General features: G+C 39.4%; 1 protein-coding gene across 3 annotated transcripts in view; it reads left to right on the top strand.

The window, feature by feature from the left end:
• pard3bb (par-3 family cell polarity regulator beta b) overlaps positions 1 to 13,105 on the top strand; it is a 198,765-nt gene extending 185,660 nt beyond the window's left edge. Inside the window, exons 24-26 of one of the 3 annotated variants that reach the window (XM_069698895.1) lie at positions 10,637 to 10,852; positions 11,052 to 11,162; positions 11,490 to 13,105. In XM_069698895.1, the coding sequence (XP_069554996.1) occupies positions 10,637 to 10,852; positions 11,052 to 11,162; positions 11,490 to 11,604 (442 nt within the window). In that variant the 3' untranslated portion in view covers positions 11,605 to 13,105. Of the gene's footprint in view, positions 1 to 10,636; positions 10,853 to 11,022; positions 11,189 to 11,489 lie in introns of all 3 variants that reach the window. The other 2 variants (XM_069698896.1, XM_069698897.1) reach the window with 2 other exon arrangements.
• Positions 13,106 to 19,852: the final 6,747 nt, after the last annotated feature.

Genomic DNA, 19,852 nt, shown 5'->3' with positions numbered 1-19,852 from the left:
GTGTGTGTGTGTGTGTGTGTGTGTGTGTGTGTGTGTGTGTGTGTGTGTGTGTGTGTGTGTGTGTGTGTGTGTGTGTTCCTCTAAAGGAGTGCCCATTATTCTCAGCAGATGCTGACCTTCAGCATGCTCCCTCTCTGGAGGGCAGCACTTGTTTCTCTTCCTTTTTTCTTTTCTTCTCAATCAGCCCCTCCCCCCTCCTTTCAGTTACTTTTCTTCTTCCCCCTTCTCATTTTCTGCCCCTTTCTTCCTCTTTGTCCTTTCATGTTTTTCTTCTCAGCTTCATAAGACCATCTATCTGAGAGGCTCGGTCTCTCTGTCTTGTAGCCATCGTCGCCTTTTCTTCAGTGTTTCACCTTGTTTCCCTACGTTTTTACATCTTTTACGCTTTCTGCCTTCCCTAGCTAAAGCAGGTTTTTGGAAAACCTTCTGTTTCTCCTTCATACCTCATTGCGTGATAACCAGCGTCTCTTTATCTCTAGTTTTTGTCCCCATCCTTGTCTTCGTCCTCCTCGTTGTTCTCGTTTTCCTCTCCTGTCTGACTCAGCCCTCTGTAGCTACATCTCTTTGTCTCCTGTTTATCCCGACTTCTTATCCTCTTTCCATTCATCTACTTTCTCTCTGCCCTTTGCTCTTTGGTTGTTTCCACAGAAAGGAGATGAACATTTGACTCTTTAGTGGTCTGCTCTTTGCCTCTAAATTGCTTGTTGGCAGGTCATCTTAACACAAATTTCCCCCTGCTGTGAAGTTCTCATTGCACAAAACATACAATTAGTGGACAGGTCAAGAAACAGTCCTCAGTGAAGTAAATATCATTTCTCACGCTCTAACTCTCCAGTCAACATCTCCTGCATAAAGAGCTCGAACTAATTTTTCTCCATATTCAGGTTTGTTTTTACATTTAACTGCCCACTTGATGTCTTTGGTCACTAAACCACATCAACCCTTTCAAAGTGAGAAGTGAATTTCTTCTCATAGGGAGGTAGATCTTTATTCATTTCCAGGGGGAAATTCCTTGGCTACAGCAGCATCAAGAGCAATAACATAAGTCAATCAATAAAACCAGAATACAATTTAGAGTATAAATAGTTATAGGAACAAATAATATGAAAACAAAATCATCTTTTTGCATTTAAACTGTACATAATTTTTATACAAATACTGACTGTTGTTTTTGTATTAAGAATTGACTTAACTAAGTAATACATGATTCAAAAGGAGATTGTTTAAATTTCGACAAAGTGAAACGTAGAAACTTCTACTCTGTTGTTTTGTCCACATCACACTGCAGTACACTGGTCTACAATTGACAGCAACTGCTAAAATTTGCATGCCAGCTAAAAATAAAAATGAAAAATTGCTCAGTAAAATACAGTAAAAACATCGCTTTATTTCCAAAGGCAGGGACCGTCATTAATGTAATTAGCTAACTTGTATATGCTGAGGTATGTGGGATTACAAGTTTTGCTTGAAAAATACTTTGATATTTATTACTGGAGACTCAACGGCATGGAAGCCAAGGTGCTTTTACAGCAGTTCGAATTAGGATTAAAAGCAGCTCGTTCCTGATATTCAATTTGGTTTTGGGAAGTTTTTGTTTTGGAAACGGAAACCTTTAAACATGAATCTTGTTTGCGCTATTTTTTGGTAACAAGCATTTTGTTCTAACAAATAACATTGTAATTATATGTTTCTTCATAATACGTTGGGCCTATTGTGATAACAAAGTAGCACTGTCCCACTATACATAAACAACACTCCTATAACATCTATGGATCATTAGGTAGGGATTTTGATGACTTTTTGACTTTTAACTTTTAATGTAAAATATGTATTTAGCTATCATGTGCAAGACTAATTTACAGCAATTTTGTTTATAAAAAAATAAATAATCTGCAAACACTCAAATGATTATTAGCCAATCATTTGCCTACCTTAGGTAGCTAGAGATTGTTTGTTTTTTTTACTTGGTAAAATTAAATATCCACCATTTCAAAAAGTATGGGGAATTTTGAATGCTTTGCTAATTGTTATTATTCTAATCTAGGAAATTATTAGGTGAACTGGGCTTGACAATATTTTGTTTAGTTTTTTTATAAAAAGTAATACAAATCTAGTTTCAGGTTAAAAAATTTTACTTTACTGCCCTCCTTCACAAATCTATAATAAGAACCTGCACGTGCTGTTTAACCCATATAAGTGACATCCATGAAAGTAAAACTGAGCTTCCACCAAAGTTTCTTGATTGTCAGTAACTCAGTCCTCGACCAAATGGTTGTTAGCTTTAGCAAATGGTGTTGAACGTTTGAATGTTATGTCTATGTATTTGGTATGCCTCCCCAATCCTGGTTGATAATACCCTTGCTTAGCCTCTGACCCCATCTTCTAAGTGTTTGGTGGGAACTGATGGAGTGTCATGTGACTTCAAGAGGTCAGAAGTCAAGGGAGGTTTAGGAGTCGCACACACACAAACACACACACACAGACATTCGCCAACACAAACCACACTGACAGCTGAACCAACAGAATACCATCCCTCACACACACACACACACACACACACACACACACACACACACACACACACACACACACACACACACACACACACACACACACACACACACACACACACACACACGTGACACACAGTATGTAACCACTTAACCGTAAGTAGGAAAACAGCTTAGTGTCTTATTGGGCTTCTCCTAATAAAACAGAAAGACCTCTCTCCGCTGCTTCAGGCGTCGCTCTTAATGACTTGGCTCTGTTGTGTTAAAAGTTTTTTTTTTCCCCCACTACTCTCAGGTAATACTGTTCCAGATGCCGTATACTGTACCTGCACTGTGTGCGCCACAGCAGCTTCTTGTGGTCTTACTTAGTCAAACAAAGACAACTGCCAATCACTCTGAAAGCTTTCCTTCTCTACTCCATATACATTTGCCTGAAAATGGCTTGTAATTGTATTTTTCACATATTCACAAATGCACTTTTCTTGGCACATGGCACTACATGTTAGCACCTGTGTTTCTGTCCATGTACTAATGAACAATACATGACAGAAATTCATAATTGCATCTCAGGACCCCCCCTCAAGTGAAATAATTGGATTTGGAAGCACTTGGCAGCACAAATGTGCATGTTAATGAGCAATAATAGATTTCCTATAACTAATTTAATGTTTTAAAGCTCTAGCTTTACAGTTAGTAATGTTGGTGACATAGTGATGTCACAATTCCTCAATTAACAAGTCATATTATTATGAAAGGAAAGTGAGCAGGTTAAGTGCCATTTTCTATTCATAAATACATATTTATTTTACTTTTTTTTATCATCCAAAATGTACTCGCAAACACTCTGACTTTTGGTAGGTTATTGGACATGTCCTCATCGTCAAGGAACCCTGAGAGTAATCTCCAGACACTTTAGCCACTAAAGTATAAAAGCTGTTGTGAACTTACGTCTACGATTACTTTTACTCTTTTTGAATCAGAATGAGAGGGTATCACTGTTCTATATGTTAAAGAAATATATGAATGAAATCAAATTTTCAAGCAAATTTTTTATTTATTTATATATTTTATATATACAGTTTGAGAAGTACATATTCACTCGAACACAAATGTTGGCAATAGCAGGGTTAAATTAATGTGAGGTTATTTCTATCTACTTGCACTCTATGCAACATCAACCAGGTTGTTCTTCAGAAGAATATTTCGTTCACACTTTATTTAACAGGAGTTTTGCCTGTCAAAAAAAATGTTTTTAGTCAGGTTAAAAAAAAGAAACACGATTATCAAAGGTGACGTACCTCAAAACCAGGAATCCTGGCTCTCTTCCCATTGGCTACCAACCTGATGCTATAATTTAAGGTATATTAATGAACTGAATTTAATAGAGTTCCCTAAGCAGTTTAAAGCAATATTCATTTATAGTAATTTGCAAAAACCTGACAATGTGATGCAGGATTTTCATGTTATTTTTTTTCATTACAGTGCAGTCTTCCAACAAATAGACTTTGCTGTCTTCTCCTATTCTTCCTTAGATAGATGAAAAGATATTTCTCCACCCTTCATTATTTTCCACTTAAGCGTTTATTGCGTCATTGTTTGGACTGTGCGTCTCTGATTAAAGCTTCATAATGAAGTATCAGATTAGGAAGATAAAACTAAGTTAAAGTTAGTTTAACTCCAGGGACGTTATATCACAGCAGCTCCATTTTCACTGTGGCTCCCAAAATGACATTACGACAGCAGTTGTGGAACAATTTGAGTTATTAATCTGTTTTATTACCACACTGTCAAAATATCGTGACTCTCATTGACAAAGAATCTGACACTGTTGAATGCAATATGAATATATGAGGGACTTTCTCGATTTTAAATCTAAAACCATTTTTAAGTGGGTATCAACACAAGGTGAGGATTCAACTCTATAAAGACTCATAAAGGAATAACTGAATTAAAGCCACACTAGTTCATTTCCTTGTCTTTCCTTTCCCTCACTTTAAATATCCCTCTTTACCTCCCCCTCTCTCGCTCTTCCTCAACTCATAACGAACCCCCCCCCCCCCCCGTTCCCTGTCTAAAACTTTTCCTCTCTGCTCATGTTGAAGCCGCTCTGTTTGTGTTTTAATGCTTGGTTATATTGAGTCAATCCATCGGCGACATGGCTGTCTTTGGCTCTCAGGAGTTTTTTAAACGGTTGTGTCACAACGTTACGTCTTGTCTCTTGTTTTGTCTTTTTCCCCCTGTTGCTTTGAGGCAGACTCGGGTGATAGATGGCTGTGTGTGTGTGTGTGTGTGTGTGTGTGTGTGTGTGTGTGTGTGTGTGTGTGTGTGTGTGTGTGTGTGTGTGTGTGTGTGTGTGTGTGTGTGTGTGTGTGTGTGTGTGTGTGTGTGTGTGTGTTTCCACTAGTTTAACAGCTGTATGCAGCCCTTTTAGAAAGCGTAAGTGAGTGTGTGTGTTTATGAGAGAAAGGGGCAGGTGCAGAGGCGATATAACAAGTCCTTGTTTCCGCTGAAATCCATCAGAAATCTCTTAAATACCAGGGAATTACAACGGCTCACATTACTCTCAATTACTGTCAGACCTGGAGAGAAATCCCTCCAATTATCCTTTTGAATATCTGACCTATGTTCTCTGAGTGCATCGACATAACTAACGGCATTAGGAAGTCATCCCTAAACAGGTATTACATAGTTGAATTTCACTTCAAACTGAGCCCTGAATGGCTTTTCTGTTCTGCTTGGAATGTTTTCAATTTTACGTTTTGGTTTGATGACTCTCTCAATTATGTTAAACTAGTTGTTGCATGTGCCAGCAAGCTGTTCTCATTCATTACATCTGTTTCTCTCGTTCTGTCTTCCTCTCTGTCTCTTTCACATAGGCACATACGTGCACACATACACACACAGACCACCAGTCTCCTCATTTGGTCTTAACTCCTCTCCAGCTGTGTGCCAATTTGCCTCCTCCAGAGTACGTGGGGGATTTTTGGAAAGGGGGGGGGGGGGGTGATGAGGAGCGAGCACTGTGTTTAAGCAGTGTGTGTGTGCATGTGTGCTTATGCAAAATGTCCTCTCTTTGTGTGTATGTCTACATGAGTGTTTTAGTTCTAGTACTGTATGCTTGTGTGTGTGTGTGTGTGTGTGTGTGTGTGTGTGTGTGTGTGTGTGTGTGTGTGTGTGTGTGTGTGTGTGTGTGTGTGTGTGTGTGTGTGTGTGTGTGTGTGTGTGTGTGTGTGTGTGTGTGTGTGCCAGTAATGGGTTTCATCCACATTACTCTGTAATCCCCAGCTGCTGTGCAGTGCTGACTGGGTTCATGAAGGGAGAATTCCAAACTTGCCACCGGATTTACACCGGATTCTCTAAAGATTACCAATGGATTTCTACACCATTCCCGATTTGGAAACTCTCATTATTCACTCGTGCTACAATGATTATTTTCAATATTGATTAGGCTGTCAATTCTTTTATTAAAGTTCCCTTCAGTTATTTATTAAACCCCCTAAAAACCCATCCGCGGCTATCAAAATTGTATATTAGAAGTTGTTGTTTTTTTTCCCAGAAATAAATCCCCTACTTCCTCAAAGGTTCTTAGAAGTCACTTGACACCTTTGTCAGAATGAAGCCGTGAGCCACTGTGACGTCACCCAATGGTCTGTGAACCGCTGTTTTAAATCCTCCAGTCTGGCATTTTGGCTGTTGCCATCTTGTTTTTTGACCATATTTGGATGAGCTGAGTAGGAGTTATTGGTGGATCTGATTTTATCTGCCTGAGCACACTGTGCCTGCCAACCTATACTGGAATCAAAAAGCATAGAGCTTTTTGAAGCCTAATATCAAAAGAAGATTGGAATTATTTTCAGAAAGACCACCAGAACACTAATCAGAACGAGGGAGTTTAGCAAATGACACCATAATGACTTGTGGGGGAAAAAATGATTGACTTTATATTTCTAAGAAAAGTTTTTGAATTGGAGTCCATTGGAGCCAGAAAATGTTTTGGACCCCTCAGTAGTTCTGCACTTTAAGGTACTTCCGCATTGCTTCACTTTTCAGATCTGTGTTTGCCAACCCAGAGACTGTACATCAACATACAGTCTCTGGGTTGGTAATCACAGATCTATAATTATGCAAAAAGTCCCCTCCGCCCCACCCACCCATGTCTTCTAGCATATAAAAACACCACATAAACATGTCAAATAGGTTACAAGCTTGATTTTCAATGGAGGGAGTCTTTAGATTAATACCTTATGTTTTAGTCTGCCAGAAAACAGAGTAGAATGGCCAAATGAGCCTTTATTGCCCAAGTGACAAATGTACCCTCTTTATTACTCCTATTATGAGGAGTGTGTATATTCTACATTTGTTTACAATTTAATTTCAGTCTTCCAACGTATAAACCCCAATCATCCCTGAGATCCAATAAAATATCCTTATTTTCCAGATTTCCAGCCAATCAATGTAAAATTGCCAGCTGGCTGTGACAGAGGTTTGGAGAAAAAGCATCACAGACAAATCTAAAGCATGCCACAAACACTCAACAAGACCAAGTTTATTGGTCACAGCTCTACAAACCAGTACAGAACTTTATAACTGCAAGCAATTAAAAACCACAGAGATCAAATAAAAACTAAGTAGTAGTAGACCAAAAAAAGACCAGAAAACCAACATTTCACTGCTCCTTGTTCACCATTCATCATCTGTTTTCTTTTTTCCTACTCCACATTTCCGTAATATCCAAAAATCCCCCCATCTCTCTCCACATTTCTACTCTTTGTCATTTCTAACTTGTGTTATCACGACTGGCCCTTTTCTACTTTCTACAATCCAACTTTCTTACTGTCTGCCGTTTTTGTGCAAATAACTGTTGAAACATTTTGATAAAAAGTGGCACTGGGTATTCTCATTTGACGATAGCAGTATAACAGTGTGTGACAATATCACAATAAATAATGGTGCAAGTAAAGAGTTAATAGTTAATGTCATGTAAACAGTTCAGAGGTAATGTAAGGCCTTACTTCACAATAGCTGCTTATGACTAGAGCAGTGGTTCTTAACCTTATTGGAGGTACTGAACCCTGCGAGCTTCATCAGTGCATTCACCGAACCCTTCGTAATTGGAAAAATAAAATGATTTCTTCAAAACATAGGTATATATTTTATTAGTGCACAAAATGAACCATGCATCAGTTGCATGCAAAATCACTGTGTGCAAAGAACAAATCCAACAAAACATGAATTTCACACAAAAACATAACTCAGTGAATGATTTGCGATCAGGTACGCAACTTCGTAGGATGCTGTGAGGATCGGTTTGTCGACAAACAAAGCATGAATTTCACACAAAAACATAACTCAGTGAATAGCGCGGCTTCACCTTGGCAAGTGCCACTCTCATATCATTTTCGCAGCAACGTCTGTTCCTTTTCTTAGTTTTCATGTCCACCATCCTCGAAAAGGATTGCTCACAAAGGTACGTTGTAACAAACGGTGTGAGTATCTCAAGGGCTTTCTTGGCAATACGAGGGTATGGTACGATTTGGTGACACCAAAACGTTGAGAGCATTGTTGTTCCGAAGAGTTGCTGTTGAAGCTGGCTCTGCTGAAGTTCAATGATTTCGTCGAGGCATTCATCATTGACATCTGCTGTCGCAACACTAAGCGTGAACGGCTGTCTCACCCATGCTGGATATGGAAAATTGAATTTTAAAGCGGCAGCTCGCTTGACCGCAGTGTGTGTCTGCCGAACCCCTGAGAGTGACTCATCGAAACCCTGGGGTTCGATCGAACCCAGGTTAAGAACCACTGCTCTAGACTATCTTTAAATCCTACCAATGATGTATTTTTCCTGCTGCATACTCTTGCTGTTTTGATTTTCCGCACCTTCTTTACTTTTCTTCTTATCCCTGTTTTTCATCTCCCTCATACCTCCCCCTTCACTTTGCTGTTCGTCCCTTCTTCCTCTCCCTCTTATCTCTCTCTCTCTCTCTCTCTCTTCACCTCCCCATCACCTCTCCACTGCTCTTATCTCTGCCTCAGTGACATTATCGTGTCCAGGGGCCAAATGCTAAGTGACAGATTGACTGACTGATATGGGCACAGGTATACTGGCTCCTGGGTGGATAGGCGAGCCCTGCAGATTGGCTGGCAGGCAGACCCGGAGTCGTAAAGCATCTAAAAAGAGAGAGACGGAATCAGGCGGACACATGGACAGACAGGGCAGCTGGCAGACTGACATGTTGGTTGGTTTTTCCAGCAGACAAAACAGCTGTAGCTGTGGAGAGCAGAGACACGTGAGATATCTAGCTGATACCACAGAGTGACTTACAATAAGTGTAGCAGAATAAACCAGAAACCAGGAGACAGGTGACAGATAGCTTGACAGATGAATTGACAGAGTATCAAGAAATGTAATGTGTGTGCGCACACACACACACACACACACACACACACACACACACACACACACACACGAACACGCTACCAGTGGAAATGGAGCCAGGAGGGGCAGAAGCAGACATCCCAAATATGATGGGCATGTAGTTAGTTAGAGACTTTCCACTGCTGACCACCCAAATTGACAGTCGCAGGCGTCATCATGGAGACCACCAGCACTCTGCGTGCGTCTGAGTGCTCTGTTCAAGTATTTATCTACAAATCTTTGTTTGATTTAGTCGGTTTGTCTCCATACTTGTAGGCACATTAACATTATTTCCAGGCAATAGCTAACAGGTCAACTGTGTGATTGGTTGGAGGTTGTGGAGCCCCTCCCACTCAGCTATGCATATCAATGATAAGTGTCATTATGGCACTTATTGAGAGTAACGTGATTCTGCTCCGATCACAAGTGCCTGCTTCAGTTTGCATAATTTTGAAGCATATTAAACCACATTTGAGAAATTATATGGATATCAAAATTGTACTGGACTATTTTATTTTTAACACATTTAGTGTCACATTTATGCACACATACAAGCAAGCACAGACACACTGTTAAAACGCAGATTTTAAAACGAAAGGAGAATAAAAGTGAGACAGGCGGGTTGAATCAAGAGAGGATGAGACACAAACGTAGACAAATGAAAGAGACAGAAAGACGGCGAGATAAAATCTAATACCTTGTAATGTTTGCTATGCGGACGACACATGTATGTGTACTTGCTTTCCACTGGGCAAGACATCGATACCTATGAACAGGACTAGACTGGATTACCACAGCTGTGTGTGTGTCTTTGCTTGCGTTAACTGAGCCCTAGCCTACTTAAAACTGTCACATGTCACTTATATTCTGTTGCTATGTGATCTTTGGCTGGGATGAGCTGTTGGCCGTGTGTCTTGCTTGTCCCTCTCGCTGCGTCTGTCTTCTCTTCGGTCCACCACAGATAGTTTTGAGCAGGATTTCATGAATATTTCAACCTCAGCGGAGAGCTTCACCAGAAAAGCTCGCAACAGGTGTCCTATTCAAATTTGCTCGTAGTTTCTTTTTAAAATACGCGAAAGGAACATCACAAGTCAAACAAAAACAACAAAGGGTTCGAAGAGCCAGGAGAGGGTTGCTTATTTGTTTTGTTGAGTGATTTCAGGCGGAGCAGTAGGTTAAAGCTGCAACTATGTTCTGGTTTCATGCAGGCCAATTATGTTTCAAAACACTGACATTTTTACTGGATCATATTTATTTTGATGGCAAAAACGTGGTAGTATTGAATACAAATGATGACAAATGATAATCGCTTTTTTTCCACTAACAACAGTATAGAAGTTGCCAAAGTTTGTCAAATCAAAGTTGTACAGAAGATTGAACTTTGGATTAATGCATGAACTTATTTGCACTTAGCCATGATGTCATTTATTGGATGACATCACACAGAATATTTGTACGATAAACTGAGCTGAATTTAAGAGTTCAGCCACGGGCAACCTTCACACAACATCACACAACAAGCTTTTTGACCATTGGCTGCATCTGCCCTATTATTGACTAGTTAAGGGTGACTTTACCAATACTGACACATAACTGTTTATGTTCCATGTTACACTAAATAAAACAGTTTTTTTGTTGTTTTTTGGTTTAACAACTGAAAAACGCCATTGTTAAATGCATTTGTTCAAGATTGTATCAATCTCTTTTCCAGACGAGGTCCGATGGATCCAGCTGACTACCCCATGCAGCCGTGGTCAGGTCATTACCCCGGACCTCCCCAGGCCCAACAGGGATACCCCCAGTCCCCGTCCTACCCCATCCCCAACTCCCAGTCGGGCCCGTCTTACTCCAGCTACCTACCTGGCCAACCCTACCCACGGCCGGGAGACCCTCGAGGCGTCGACCCTGGCTACTACCCCCACCCAAGGTAGATAAATGCGAGCAAGTTGCTTCATATAATAAAGCATAATGTTATAGTTCAGAGAGCAGTTGGAAAGTAACTCCCGTCTTGGTTTTGTGATGCTATATCTACCTGTTTGTACTTCCTCCTTCTCATAATTTGATCATGTTTGACTTTTCCTTGTTTTCATCTCCTAGTGTTTTCCCACTGTTTTCTGCTCCTATAGCTCCCAGCAGAGAGGGCCCTTGCGGCAGGACGTGCCCCCATCTCCTACCCCTCCACTTCGTGGACTGCGGTACGACACTATGACACGTGGAACTGGGGGTGGAGGTTACAGGTAGGGGCCAATGGCGACAATTACAGGTAAATTTTTAGCTCTAAAATACTACTCTTTTTTTTTACAAATCACTCGGTTTATCCATTTTAACACAAGACGAGTGTTCTGAAATCTGAAATTTACCAAATACGACAAACAAATCATGTACAAACAGAGTATTAAAATTAGACCGAATAATGTATTTTCCCATATGTAAAATCAAGTTCCAAGTGCATGCCTCTCTTTGATTAAAGCCTTTTATAATGAAAGTCTACATTAGTACTCAAAATAATTCAATACGCCAGTATTGTTCTGAGTAAATCTGAGCACATGTTTAATTGGTTACAGGTACCAGGTGGAGCCCAGTACAGGCCGGTATAGCTATACGGGGGAGGGAGGAAGACAGCAACAGCAACACCAAACCAACCCAAGACAGAAGAATGCCATGACTGCAGCTGTGTAGTCAAATCAGGTCCAATATTAACCGCTACGTATTGTGCAGCTCTTCTACTTTTAGTACACCAGTGAAATAGAGTCGAAACCTCAAAATGGCGATTTGATTTCCTCATCATTATCAGACACTGTCTGCGTCGTTTGAAGTCTTTGGCAATATAAAGACAAGCAAGGTATAGAAGGTTAATTATAGGGTCGCCGCAATGATGCATAATGTCTGTTGTTTGAAGTCATTTAAATTGCTTTGAGTCTTCCCAGAGTATAAAATTAGCAGGGTTTTTAACTTTTCACTTTGCTCTGATTAAGTCGCCTCTTTCAAGAATCAGGCTGAGCCGCAAAGGTAATTGGATTCATTTAAATTAAGCCACTACAGGCATACATGCAGCTCTGCACACTCTCATGTTGTTCCCGGTGGTTCCACTTCTGCTGCTCCGACAGGACAAAAAGTAAAATATCCACTAATGCAACATGAAATAACCAAAAGTATTCTCCGGATTGAAGCCGTTTATATTTGCAAAAAGGTGACTGTAGGGCTTTGAGTCTCCTCTTAAGTGTTGAGATGTAGAGGCAAACGGAAAAAGTCTAAATGATCATGTGTTCCAGAACTGTATGGATGGCAGCAAATTAGTCGTGGCAAAGATATTGTTCTTTGCTATGACTATTAAGCTCATCATAACTTTACTGTTAGCGCTATGAAATGGTATAACCATCCATGATTAAATAACTATGATATGAATAAAACTCAACAAGGCAAGTGAAGTTCGGGTGATATTTACAGTAGGTGAAACAAAGTGCTCATTTTGAGACCCAATGTCTCAATCTGCCAAACAGGGAGAACGCCACTATACCAATCTTTATGAAAGTGCAGATTTTGTCCTCAAGACTAGTCCGATGTATCATATATAGTTTTGTCAGTGAATTATGGAAACTTTCAAGTGGCAGAGTAGAGCACTGTATTGATTATTTTTCTGTGTAATACTACTAATAATGCTACCTTTCATTTTTATCCCAAAAAATATTTCTCTCGGTAGAGTCCAATTCAATCACATTTTTAGTCCAGGACTTGATATAATCAAGTCAGAAACTGGCTGTTGGTTTGTAGCACTTATGAATGACCCTGCTTTAAAATTACATTGTGATAACAATATCTAAAACCAGTTGTAGAAATACTAGACCTCAAATTGACAGGTCATATTAACAGAACTGGAATTACATTTATCTTTGGATTGATACCTTATTTGAAATTACCTCAACTTGAATGAATGCTAAATTTGCATGAATTGAACTTTTATCTTTACTTAATGTGTGTTGTCAAACCTGTGTTTTAGGGAATCGTATCAGAACTAAGGAGAGTTTTTGACCACTTTTCAGTTTATGAGAGATCCCCATTTTGTCTCACGTTCATGTCAACCAACAAACGTTGACATTCTGGAAGAAGGTCCGTTGAGAACAAGACAACCATTTTATGAATGATGCTGAGACCTCCTGAAAAAAATGAAAAAAAAACAGACAAGTGAGCAAGATTATAACAATATTTAAATTTTGCACCAGTACAACTTTTTAATACTGCCTTCTCCTTTACTGGGAGTAACTTACACCACAAAAGAACTTCAATTTAAAACTGATATAACAATTTAAATATTGGCCATGGGAACTTGACAGTTGTTTTTTTTTTTTTAAAGCAACACTACATAAAGGTGGAAGAGTTTATTTCATAATATATCAAACCCACTAAAATGTGCTATCTTGTACTAATGTCTGTACTAGTCTTGTTTAATTTCCAGACTGAAGGCTGCTAGCCTCACAGATGTCCATACTGTTAGGTAAACCAGAGAAAAGTATTTTTGTTTTTTTCAGTATTTAACTGAGCAGTGATAGAGGTCATTTCCCACTCTGTGTTACTTCTGCTGGATGTGAAGGACTTCTCTGTGGCCTGATGGTGTAGGCATCACTGCGTCCTGCTCGAACATGAAGAGAGCTTCAGAGTGTTGTCAGAGCCGCACCACAGTGTGGATCCATTTAGCCACTTACTAAACCATCAGTTGAGTGTGACTAAGAGTTAGAGTCTAGCATAACAGTTCTGTGTTTCACTCCACAAAGCTCAGCAGTATTAATTTCAATGGCGATTAAATGTTTCAAATGACATTTCAGGATTAGGTGGTTTGCATTTCAGAGGGTGAAATCCCACTAAAGTGAATGTCCAGAATAATTAGACTGAAACACATGCAGGAGAATGTAAAATAGATGTAGGTCTAAAATATTTTTTTTCTTGGTTTTCGTGTACAAATCTGGACTTTTATATGAACAAGAAAGGGAGAAGGAAGGTTGACAGGAAGGCAGGAAATAAAGGAAGGATAAGGATGGGGTATGAGAATTTAAACAAATGAAGAAAATGAGGAAAGAAAGGAAAAAAGAACAGGATGACAGGACGTGGAAAGAAAGAGGGATATTAAAAGAAAGAGAAAGAATGAAAGTTCATACAAATTGTTGCAGCAGTTCTTCTGCAGTAGGAGGAGGGTTACAGGAGTGGGCTTGTATTGACTGAATGTAGTGAATTTATGAATATTTGTCTTTTTATGCTTTTATCAATTTTCAGCACCACTATCGAAATCAAACTTCCAAATCAAGCTTTCCCCATATTACAGAAAGTACCATAATGAAGTACAGTTTTACCTGATGGTTAAATGGTCAGATTTAGACACCAAAATAATGCAAGTCCCTTTAGATCATTTTACTCCTTTGCTCGGGGCTCACTTTGTTTGCTAGCATTTAACGTTACAATAACACAACAGTGAGTGACTTTGTGGTTACCTCGAATTATTTCAAATCTTATCAAATAAGCTTTTGCTGCAGGGGAAATGCTCAGTGGTTAAGTTGGTTAGTAAATGGTGCTCAAGTTAGCTTTGCATTGAAATGTTACAGTTTTTGAAATGGTAAAACAAACTGTTGTATTCAATATGGTAACAAAAAGGCCCACTGAGCTCCAAAAGGTCATTTTCATTGCTTTGGATAATCATAGTTACATATGTATTACAGCATACTAACGAGTGTGCATCGAGCAGCAGAGAAAATTATCCCCGGGGATCACATGAATGATTTTTATATCGTCATTCTAAAAAAAAAATCTATCGCACTCCTTTAAGACAAAATAAGCAAAAATCAAAGACGGACGTCTCCTCAGCTGTGAATGCTGGGTCAGTGTCTGGCGCAGCTTTTTTTTTTTAAGCTACGGTGTGTTGATATGAGAGACATTACATGAAGATGTATTTCTGTTACTCCTCTGATGGACAGTTAACTTGTATTTAACGTCTCAAAAGCATTTATTTTGTATCGTGTTTGTTTGGTCATTGTTGCCGTGCTGCTGTGAGGTACACTGCATACTTATGGATCACACTTCAATTCATTTCCTGGTTTTCTATATGCAATTTACATTAAACTAATTAACTGTGGAAGCAAGCTTTTATTTTTAATTGGTGAGAAAATTTACAGAAAAAAACAACAACACCTTGTGTGTAGCATGGTAACAAATCAAACATCTTGTATGACTCATGGTTTTCAGCAGTACAATACGAGTTGCACAAGTTGAAGGTACTCACTAGAACCTTGTAAATGAAGGGTTCCGGTCTGCTTGGTTCTCCTTTAACAGAGAGTGTATGAAGGAACCAACTAAATAACCTCACTGTCTTCGAAGTATAGCATTTTTTATTACACTGCTTGCATCTAAAAATTCAAATCGAATCTCATTTTATAATGTTGTAACAATTCTATTACTGTTTTCCAACATTTTATATTTATGTATATAACCTCTTTTTTTGCATTAAAATATTCATTTAAAAAAAAGTTTGGCCAATGATGTCCTACTTTAAATGTAATAAAAAATGTTTAAAAAAAAAAAAAGAATTGCTTCTCTTAAAGTTACACTGCATGCCTAGCACATCTGCTAAGGTTAATTAAATATGAGTCAGGAGAAATTATTTCCCTCATGTCCCCTGTACCCTACAAGGTGAATCATTAACATTGCCAACCCAATTTAGTCCATCATTTAAGCAGCTGATAAATTGTACCTTTGTGATAAGAGATAGATGTTGGCCCCAAATTAATGTAAGACTAATTATCAATTAGAAAAAGAAGATAAGGAACTCTGATTGCAGCACAAACTTTTCCCAGTTTCTCCAGCGAAATGCCATCGTGCTGCTGGGTCATATCCCTCGGATTAATAAGCATTTAGTCACACTGTGTGCCTTAAGGTGCTTTCTTATTTGTTAGACACTGTGAGCGCTGGACTCGGGCAGCAATCAGAGAAGTTAGCAGTAATGAGACACACAGGCCAAGGAAATGTTTTATCAGTCAAGGCTTAATTAGCATATCCCAGACCTCTTGGCCAATGGGGAGAGGGAGAGGAAGTAATTAAATTCTCCTGAGTCACTGCCAAGGCTCAATGTGATTCTACAAAGTGTGTATTTTTTTGTGCGTGTGAATGTGTATATGTCTTTTCAACATTCAGTGTTCTGATTGTAATGTGTATTTAGATCCTGGTGTGTTTGTTAATGCGTGCCAGAACTTAAATCAGTCAAAAGGATTAATTGCAGCGTACCTCCGGACTCTTCTCACCGTCAGGATCAAACATGTCACTGAAATGCAGAAAACGAAAAGAACGGCAGGACTGAACGACAACTCGTACACTTTTAACTCTTCTGACTTTGAGCTGATTGAAAGAGTGAAAATGGGCTCACTTAATTGTCTGTTCCATGATAGGTTTGGATTTTAGCATTGTATTGAAATATTTAAATAAAACGTTTCTGCTTCTCTTGATGAGCCGGCTGCACAGGCTGTATGAAGTGCAAATTTACCTGGGGGCCACTGTTTCTGGGAGCTTGGTAAATGTGTTTTTTTTTTAATTAGCTACAAGCAGGGGAAGTTTACGTTCAACATTAGAATCTAGAGTTTATTCAGAATAGTGTGAAAAACAACAACCATCTATTGACTGAATGGAAATGCTTTGTTAACGATAGCGCCCACTGAAGAATAGTCCTACTCATTCAAGCTGACAGTGTGGCTACAACAACTCAAATAACCACTCTTTTCATTTGCGGTGAGCTGAATAGCCTCTCAGAAATCACAACATGTCGAACCTTGAGGCGGACGGGCTACAACAGCTGAAGACCACGTTGGATTCCACTCCTGTCAGCCAACAACAGAAATCTGAAGCTCAGAATCACCAAAACTGGACAGTTGAAGTTGGAAAAATGTAGCCTGGTCGGATGAAATTAGTTTTCTACTGAGGCACGGAGGCAGTTTGCGGTGACCTTGCACTGGTAAAAAAAAATCTTTTGACTGATGGTGTGTTTGACAGACTGTCAAACAGCCTGGATGACTGGTTGAGTGACTGTATGAAATAGTCATTGACTGACTGGGTGTGTAATTGCTCCAACTTCCTTCCCAGGGAGGTTTGGCATGCTGTAATTATTAGCAGTTATTATTAGTAGTTTTAATAAGCATTGTAAGCCATTGTAATTAGGATTTCCTATTATGAGTGATTGCCAGCTCGTGGACGTGTGAATGTGTGTGTGTTTACTTGGCAAGGTATTGTTCAGTCATAGCTATTATTGGCGGCCCAGCAGCTGCTTTTTGTTCCCTTGACTTCTGATTGTTCCTATGTACACACTGTGTTTGACGGCCGTCCATGGAACTGCCAGACCTCCAGAAATCCTCATTAATTATTCCCAACATGCAATCTTGTTTTCTCCACAACAGTGGACTCATGAGTTAAATGTGACAAGCATAGATCACATCGGGATTGTTTCGTTTTTACACACACCCATTCTGCAGTCTCTTCATGTTTGTCCCCTCTTGAACTTTATTGGATTTAAAGTTTACTGCAGATCATCACTGACTTAAAGAGGTGGTGCAATTCAATTCTGTATAAATCACCATTGATATGCAGAAGTGATTCACAAGGCCAAATGTCAGTTTCCATTAAATCATCAGATTTCATAATCCTATTCAGCACTTTGGGTGCAGTTAAGGGAAATACAGGAAATATTGAAGTTTGGGTGGAGTTGTTTGGAAATTATGATTTGCCATCGAAACAACAGACTGGAACATCGAGTCTGTTGGAAAAATAGTGCTTTAAAACACAGGTCAGTGCAGTTTTTTTTTTTTTTTTAAAGGTTGTTTCAACTTTGTTTTTTGGTTACGTTCAAATAACTATGGATGTTATAATTCAGGCTTGTCTGGATATTTTAGCATACGTGTTACATTCTTGTGCAGGTGTCCACAATCTTTTTTACTTGCAACACTGAAAAGAAAAAAAAAGCTAAAGTGAGTTTGTACAATATGTCAACAGGTCATGACCAGTTCAAACAAAAAACAGATTGTTCTTTGTTCGACAGTTTTTCTTGTAATTCGCAATGAAGATGACAACATAAAATAAAACTATGTATTTAGCATTGTGCAGATATCTTAGACATCGCACAGCTTTTTCATCATGGAACCCAGGATAGGAGCTGTTGTTCACAGTGTAGATTCAATACCACCTTAGCTGTGGGAATGTGTGAACAAGTCAGTGACCACTTCTGAAAAACAGGGGAATGTGTTGGTTTTTGTGTGTGTGTGTGTGTGTGTGTGTGTGTGTGTGTGTGTGTGTGTGTGTGTGTGTGTGTGTGTGTGTGTGTGTGTGTGTGTGTGTGTGTGTGTGTGTGTGTGTGTGTGTGTATCACATCCTGATGGGGTCATGGTCAGTGTATTAAGAACCCTGAGTGTGTCCTTTAAAGTGTCTGTGTGTAAAAATTACATTTCCTCTGTCCCCTGTGCACTGTAATGACTTGTGGTAAACTCACTGGCAGCTGTTTCCCCTTTCCCCCGTCCCCCTTTTCCTCCAACACACACTCCCAACCAGTGGTAACCTTGAGGCATCTTGCTAGTCCTCATATTCACTCGGTCTCTTTTGCTGGATCCTTTAGGCCGCTGAGAGAACCAGGATGACAGGCCTGTCTTTGTGTTCCAGGCTCGATCCACATTGACAGGCCACACAGGGTGGACCTTCTCTCTCTGTGTGTGTGTGTGTGTGTGTGTGTGTGTGTGTGTGTGTGTGTGTGTGTGTGTGTGTGTGTGTGTGTGTGTGTGTGTGTGCGTGTGCGTGTGCGTGTGCGTGCGCTGCTGTGCTCGGTTGCCTGCTAGCACTGTCTCATGATGTGATTTCAACTTGCGACTTGCAGGACAGATAAGAGCAGTCAGGAGTTATAAACAAACAAAATTCAGGCGTGCACATTCAGAGAATAGTAAAACACCATTTAACCTCTATAACCTGGAGCAGTATGCCACAGCTCCATATGGCGTCTAAGTGCTAATGCAAACCCAGAGACAACACTGCAAGAACAAAGGAAAACAAACAGCTTCTGCCTGGCCTCTACCGTTTTGATTTATTATGGTCCAGCAGCAATTATTGTAAGTTTGGGCGATCAAATGTTTGAAATGAAACACAGATTTCTTCTCACTTATATTATAAGCAAAACCTCAGTTTTGGATTCCAGAAACTATTTTTAGTGCATCCAAATTAAGTTAAATTTGAAAATTAGTGAAAGGTTTCTCCAAAGGTGCAAGACCTGTTCAATCTTTCCAGTTATCTGTACTTGTAGCAGGTTAATTAGATAATTACTAAAGTATAGGAGACTGTAGTATCCTGGACACACAAAAATACTTTTGGCAATTTTATTTTCTGACACACCTGTCTCCACTGAAAATGACTTATACTACAGCTGCATGGTGGCTTTATCCAAATTTCTCAATTCCAACTCCTACGAAGTGTGACAACTAAAATTTGTACTCAACACCGATGCATAATATCGTCACACATTTCCCAACACCTGTGCACATTTTCATGCACACACCTAATCCTTCACTGCAACAGCCTTAAGTTGGTCAGAAGTTGATAAAAGGGGAAATGACATACATCATCCCTTTCGAGACAGGCAGAGAGAATAGGAAAGGTGAGAGAAAAGGAGATCTCTGTTGTTGTTGTTGTTGTTGTTGTTGTTGGTGGTGTTGTTTTGTTGTTTTTCTCTGAAAAGGAAATTGCATTGCTTTGCTCACCTCACTCCTCCGCTTTTCTCTCGGTTTCCTTTTTTTCACATAAAATTGGGCGAATAGGGACTACTCATGTTTTCACTATGATACTTGTCTATTTTCATCCTCCATCCCCTTTTTTTAGTCACTCGTGGATCTTCTAATCCTTTCTGTCCTGATTATACAGTGTAAAA

Source organism: Brachyistius frenatus, unplaced genomic scaffold (assembly GCF_029030835.1).
Source record: "Brachyistius frenatus isolate BFR_SWC_R1_liver_20210118 unplaced genomic scaffold, ASM2903083v1 Contig_28, whole genome shotgun sequence".
Taxonomy (NCBI): Eukaryota; Metazoa; Chordata; class Actinopteri; family Embiotocidae; genus Brachyistius; species Brachyistius frenatus.
The sequence above is the reverse complement of the archived record's forward strand: the minus strand, read 5'-3'. Positions and strand labels throughout refer to the sequence as shown.